The sequence below is a fragment of the Vigna angularis genome, chromosome 5 (assembly GCF_016808095.1).
Source record: "Vigna angularis cultivar LongXiaoDou No.4 chromosome 5, ASM1680809v1, whole genome shotgun sequence".
Taxonomy (NCBI): Eukaryota; Viridiplantae; Streptophyta; class Magnoliopsida; order Fabales; family Fabaceae; genus Vigna; species Vigna angularis.
The window spans coordinates 12289635-12296797 of NC_068974.1; the positions used below are offsets into that span (position 1 = coordinate 12289635).

Sequence of the window (7163 nt, forward strand, 5' to 3'; positions counted from 1 at the left end):
AGCTTAAGGAGGTCCGAATCGTGTTCGTGTTGCTTCGATCAGCTTCTCCTCAAGTCGTCTTCCATCAACTCGTTGCTTCGAAGTTGTTGTCGGGATGGATGGCTTGCTTGCAATGGTGTTGAGGCAGTGTGACATTGTTATAAGGTACATGGTTTCTTGGGTTAATATGCTTTGAGGGTTAATGACCATAAACATTGTTTGGGTTAGAAATTGAAATGGTGCAACTCTGTTTTTGGTTTCATTGGTCTCATTGCTTGTATGTTATGTATATGATATGTGTGTAATGACTGAAACCTATTATTGACTTAGTTTTACATTGGATAGGCCGTGTAGTTGTAGGGCAGAGTATTAAATCCTATTTGGCTACTGAAATTATCTGGGCACTGTAAATGTAAACTTCATTAGCATGTGAAAATTATTAGGACAAAGAAACTGTCTCTGATATGAATGCTTTTAGATTTGTTGTTTGGCTTAGTAAAATGTTATTATTAGGTACTACTTTGTGTAGATATCTGGAAGTTTAACTTCATTGTTGAGCAGAATGTACTGAAGTACATTGCTTGAACTAATATTTTGTTTGGCTTGTATCCTATGGTTGGTTTTGTTTCTCCAAGTTTCCGGGTGGATATTGTTTCATAGCTGTGTTGTTTCGATTAAAGTGTATGTATGTCCATTTGATTATTTCATAGCTGGTTTTGTATTTTTTTTATTTCTATTTCATGCTAAAATATTTTGTTGTCTATGTGAGGATAGAAAGACGTGAACATCTTTAACTTTCAATGTTTTAAATTTAAGTTTTGATTATTGCAGGATGGTGCAAAGAAAGGTCGTGTTGTCCTGGTTTTCACAGATGAAGCAGTTCTTTCCATCAGTCAAGTGTTTGAGACAATTACAGAACTTGGCAATGAAGGGGTTCAGGGATTTGATCCTCTAGTTCATACATCTGCCTCGCTCTTAAGTAATTCTCTTGATTCTTCATTCTTCACTTTTTTATGAACTTCTGTGTAAATAATCTCCACTTGTAGGAGCAGTAAATAAGAAGGTGGAATACAATTGTGTGTTATATCAAAGTGAACTGTTTTATTGAATCAGTTTTAAATTCAAGAAGTTTACAATTTATGACTTTAATTACCCATTTGATCCCTGTAGTTGCCAAAATAGTGAATTAGGTTAGTAGACTATAGTTTATTGATCATTTGATCTTACCATCTTATTATGGGTGGTTATGCTAGCCCTTATTTCCCTTGTTTCTGTTAACATTTTCTCCAGTTGAATGAATCCATAATATGAATCTCTTTGTTATCCATCAGATTGAGATGCATTAGTTTAATAAAAATAAGCAGACCCAGGAGTTGAATTACTTTGTATTTCTGGTTTCATGCTGAGGCTTAAGAGGAATGGCTCTGAATTGATGGGTGTTCTGATCGTGTTCCTGTCCTCTCAGATGAAGAAAATCAGTTTCCTTTGTAATATTGATGACAAGAATAACAATTTCAAGCAATCAATAAAGTTAATCAAGGCTTTTTTAATGCTATGATATGGCTTGATTGTCATTATAATAAAATTTATTCTTTATTAAAATTAAAACACAAAATAATTTGAGGCCATTTGATTATATACAATTACTAGAGATGTCAGCCATCTAAAGTTTAATTTCATTAATTTTGTTTTGGATCAATTTAGGTATCCTATTCCTAACTATTCATGCAATATCAAGTCTGGGTTGCCTACAAAGAATCTAGTTGGGTTTTTGTAGTCTTATGGATAATTCTATTAATATGTTTTGGCAGGTTTGTTCTCACAATTTTAATTTTTCTCATTGGTCGGTGATTAAAATTAGTTATCATCAGAAAATACCTTTCAAGAACTTTGACTAGCTATAGTTTTATGACAGATTCCAGTTTTCAATGAACAACTATTTAGTTTTTAACTATAAACTAATTTGGATATCAAATTTAGTCTTTTAGAGAAAATTATGAATAATTTATATATTTTAACAGAAATGTGATTGTACATGTATTAGAGCTTATTACTGGGATATTCTAGAAAAGATTGATTTATAATTTTCTTGTTGAGATTATGATAGAACTGATTACTTCTTACTTGCAAGAGTAGAGTTACAGTTTATGCCAATTAACAACACATGCATATAGACAGATAAATTTTGTGGTTGACATTTGATTCACTTTCCAAAATTTTCAGCATTATTACTTGCTTCTGCATCGCATGGCAACTATTTTAATTTTTTTTATGCTTGGTTAAAATTTGCAGGATGTGCTGGAGCATAGCAAACCTTATGAACGTTAAGCTATAATGAAAGAATTAACTGGGAAAATAATGCAGATGAGCCAGTAGAAGTTTACCTCTAATGTTATGGAAAAGTCTCTAGCAAAGGAGAAGAATTGATGTGATTTTGTATTGGGGTTTTTAGTTCAGTTACTTTGAACTAAAAAATAATTCAGTTAAGTTTGAACTATTTTTTAGTTCATTGCAGTTTTCTTGAACTGGTTTATAGTTAACTATAAACTTTTATAGTGCAGTCCAATATAATGTAGTTTGCCCACCCCTAGTCATCTGAAGGACACTTCAAGATTGATTTCTGTTGACACTAGGCCTGGAACAATTTATCAAGTGAAGTCAACTGGTGCAATTTGAGTCTTAATTCATGTGTAATGTACACAGAAACTTGGCTACAGTCTAGTAGTGTATGTAAATTAATGTAATATTTGGATTTAATGTATAGTTTGATCTATAAATAATGTATTAAATATTATTATATAATTTAATGTTTGAAATAAATTCTATTATATTAGTTCAATTGAATTTGTTCATTTGAAGCTATACTGATTATAAATTGATTAGATGAGATGAAAGAATATGATTATAATTTCAGTGGATGTCAATTGTAATAATCAATTTTTTTTTTTAAAAAAAACATATATTATGACGTACTAAACAATGTACGTCATAATACATTGATTCTAAATTCAACATATTATAACGTACAAAAATATATACGTAATAATAGATCACATATTATAATGTATTAACACATTTACGTCATAATATCTTTCGCCATATTATAACGGACAAATGAAAATTTGTCATAATAAACTGCGCATATTATGATTGATTTCAGAAACTACGTTATAATATGTTCAAGCTATTATGACGTAGGTTTCTGCTACGTTATAAAATGCACAGACTTACTATAACGCCCAGAACTATGTCCCCAGTAACTACGTTATAATATATCATTTTTGTACGTTATAAAATGTCATTTTTCCACTAGTGTTTGGATCTCTATACACATCCTTGTTAACAAAACATTTGGTCTCTCCAACTCCAACCTTCATAACATGTATCCCTTCATAAATTTTTCATATAAAATGAAAATAGCCTCTCACCCTATGCCTCTAGTTTATCCTTCTTGACATGTACAACCAAACATCCTTATATTCTCACAATTTAGAAGTCTTTCAATTCATGTATTTCTATAGGAGTCTTGCAATTTAGAGTAGATGATAAATTATTGTTTGTTAGGTAAACAATAGTGTTTGCTACTTTCCTACAAAAGGACTTTTGCAATCTAACTCCTAGAAGTATACATCTCACCCTCTCTAAGATGGTTTTGTTCATCTTCTTAGTCAACCCATTTTATTGTGGTGCACTTGTAATCATCTTTTGCCTTTTTATACCTTATGCCTGACAAAAGTCATTGAACACCCCTAAAACAAATTCCACCCATTGTTTGTCATTGGAACTTTTAGTTTGGTCCTCTATTGATTACTCATCATGGTGTGCTACTCCTTAAACTATTGAAAAGTCTCAATCTTACTTTTTTGAAAGATATAAAATCACACCATTCTTGAGTAATTGTTTAAGTTAGTAAGGAAACATGACTCCACCTTGAGTTTGAGCTCATATTGGACCCACAAGTTTATAAGAGTATACTCAAAAGGTCTTTTGGACACATGTTTACCAGTCTCAAACTTCAATCTATGAGACTTTCCCAATACACAATGATCACAAAACTGCAACCTCTCCATCTTATCACCCCATAATAGGTTTTGTTTCTCTAGCAACACCAAACACTTTTCACTCATGTGTACCATTAGATGTCATAACTTCACCTAATCCTACATCGTTCGACTAGTCATAGACATATGCAAGGTCATTGTTGAATCGTCTAAGATGTACAAATGGTTATTTTTCTCACCTTTAGCTACAATATATGCTTCTTGTAGAATCTTTGTCATTCCTTGTTCCATCTTGGTTCTTAAACCACTTCGATTAAACATATTGATCGACAAAAGATTCGTCTTAAGCTTTGGAATATACCTCACTTCTTGCAAAAGAATTTCCTTATCATCAAACATCTTTATTATGATAAACCCCATGCCTTGCACCTTACAGGCTTCACTGTTGCTAAGAATGATTAGTCATATTCTTCCAATTCTAAGGTCTCAAATAGCTCTTTCACTAGATACATGTGATAAGTGCATCTTGAGTCCATGATCCAACTCCTTTGTGCATTAGTCATACTCCACCAACATCCCAACAAACTTATAACTATCAAACACTAATTAAAGTGACCTCAACAAATTCTTTCCTAGAATGTGATTTTTCCTTTCTCATTTCTCTTCTTTTGTTGACAACTTATCTTGAAGTGGCCATTCTTATGACAATCATAACACTCAACTTCTACTAGATTGTTTGATGAGTATTTCTTCGTCTTCATTCCCTTAAACTCATTTTCTTTAGTCCCCTTGAACTTAGACACGTACATACTCCAACTATTATCCTTTCCTTTAAACTCTTGAAACTTACAAAGATCCTCAGTCCTTATCAAGGTTTATGCCTCCTTTAAAGTAATGGTTTGTTTCTTCTCGAACATCAAACCATATATAGATGTCCATATATCTTAGGCAAGATGTTAAAAAGAAACAAAATCTTATCTTCATCCTCACCTTCTCTAGGTTGTCAAAAATCTTATTAAAATCTACTAGTTGTTCCCACATCATTTTTATATCAATCATCTAGAACAAACACAATTATTGTTTCAATGGAGTTTGTGTGCCAAAAACTTAGTCATATACAAAAACTTCGCAAATATTTTCTCCCCACCAACTTCTCTTACTATTTAACTAAGACACAAAATTATGGCTCCCTTGACTTTGTTGATCATATCAAACTTCTTTTAAGACATAAACACTAAATGCTCTTCTCACGTCTCATCACGACCTTGTTGTTTCAAGATGGCTTTCTACTTGGCCATATCTTTAACTTCTTAACTTTTTTTTTTATTAACACATACAACACCAATTAATGGGTCTCAACCATAACAATGCAAGAAAACATAAAAATAAGATTGAAAGAAATCACTTGAAAGATTCTATACACATAGACTAATTACAATATAGTGTGTTGTCTAAGCTCGTATAGGTCTTTATATAAATATCTTAAACTAAGATAATAACAAAAAATGTATATTTAATGTTTTTGCATCATTTAGATATATATGTAGATGGTAAACACATATTATCCATAACTTTGTGGTGGTAGGAAAGAATTTCAAGAAAATAATTTGAAGGAAAAAGAAACAAGTTTGTAACAGGAAGAAATTGAAAAAATAAAATTAGAACGAGAATGGAAGTATGATATTTAAAAAGGATAATGATACTATGATAACATTTTTTTGACAACATTTTAATATCATCTACGTGTCATTCTGTGATTTATCCAAAATTACTTCACAATCAATAATAATAATCAAAAACACCAACATGGATCAATCACATAATGATGGTGTTAAAATATTGTCAAAAAAATGTTGTCAAAGTATCATTATCTGTTTAAAAAAGCTGCTCCGCTTGTTAAATATTTTTACTTTATTTGATTATATTTTCTTTAAAATATCTTATTGTTAATTGAGTTTTAAGTTTTTATAACGCTAATTGCTTTCTGTATTTACTCTTTAAATTGGTCTTTGATTTTTATATTTCTAAAATGATAAATTCAACCTTTTAACTCTTAAAATGATGTAATTATTTTTATGTTTAAATATGATATTTTTTTAACTGTGTTTAAATTAAATCTATATGATATATAATTTTGAAATTTAATAACGATCGTATATTATTACATAAGTTGATAAAAGAACTAAATTCATTTTTTATTTAAAATTAATTAACTAATTTTTAAAATTAATGAATAAATGTAAGAAGGAAAAATATTTAACCCTTAATTTTTTATTCACTCGCACTAATCTCAACATAAATCCTTTATTAAGAGAAAGGAAACCAAAGCAAACGCACGACAGTTACCAAATCTAAAACGCCGTCGCTTCCATTCACGGAAGCTTGAAACGCCGCCGTGTATTTAAGTCTCGGTAAGTTTTGAAAGGTCACCGTTTCCATTCAGGTCTTGGAAGCTTCGAGATCCGCAGCTTTCTGGAGGAGACTGTTGGGGTCGTCTTCGAGGACCATCTGGATAGGGAAGGAGCCGAGGCCGTCGGCGATGGCGAGCATGATCCTCTTCATCTCCTCTCGGAACTCGTCGCGGTCCACGGTACCGCTCCGGTCGCCGTCGAATTTGTCGAAGATGGAGTCGTAGAGCGTGGCGAGCTGCTCCGGCGTAGTGGTCACGTCGATGCCGAAGTGCGTCTCGATGAGGCGCATGGACTCGAACGCCGTGCGGAGCTCCGACCGCGACAGGACGCCGTCGTTGTTGAGATCCAGCGCCACGAACTGCTCGTCCACGCTCTTCGCAAACGCGTCGGCGTCGTTGACAAAGTCACGCACGGTGGTGCCGTCGATTATTACCACTCCCATTCTGTTCTCTCTCACTTTCCCTCTAAAGATAAGTAGTCCTCCTTGTGACAGCGAACTATTTAATGCAAGATTTTATAAAGTATTTTTATAAAATTTTATTTATTCTAAGCGAATTCATTTTATTATATATTTTTTATAAATTCTATTCTAAAAGCAAAATGTTTCATCAAATTTACATTTGTATACTATGAAAGTTATTTTGATGATCGTGTTAAGTTACCAATTTTTTTTTTTCAATTCAGGAATCCTAAATTTAAGATTCTCTTTATATCATGTTAATATATTTTAATAATTTTTTATGTTTAGTTGTTAAAATTCTAGTTATTAATA

General features: G+C 32.0%; 1 protein-coding gene across 1 annotated transcript; it reads right to left on the minus strand.

Moving 5' to 3' along the window:
- Positions 1-6233: 6233 nt before the first annotated feature.
- LOC108339958 (uncharacterized) lies at positions 6234-6880 on the minus strand. The gene has a single exon (XM_017577186.2). The coding sequence runs from the start codon at positions 6831-6833 to the stop codon at positions 6420-6422; it is 414 nt and encodes a 137-aa protein (XP_017432675.1). The 5' UTR covers positions 6834-6880; the 3' UTR covers positions 6234-6419.
- Between the last annotated feature and the right edge of the window lie 283 nt (positions 6881-7163).

Bases quoted from the DNA above. Each gene is read 5' to 3' on its own strand.
- LOC108339958 (XM_017577186.2), bottom strand. From the start codon at position 6,833: ATGGGAGTGGTAATAATCGACGGCACCACCGTGCGTGACTTTGTCAAC.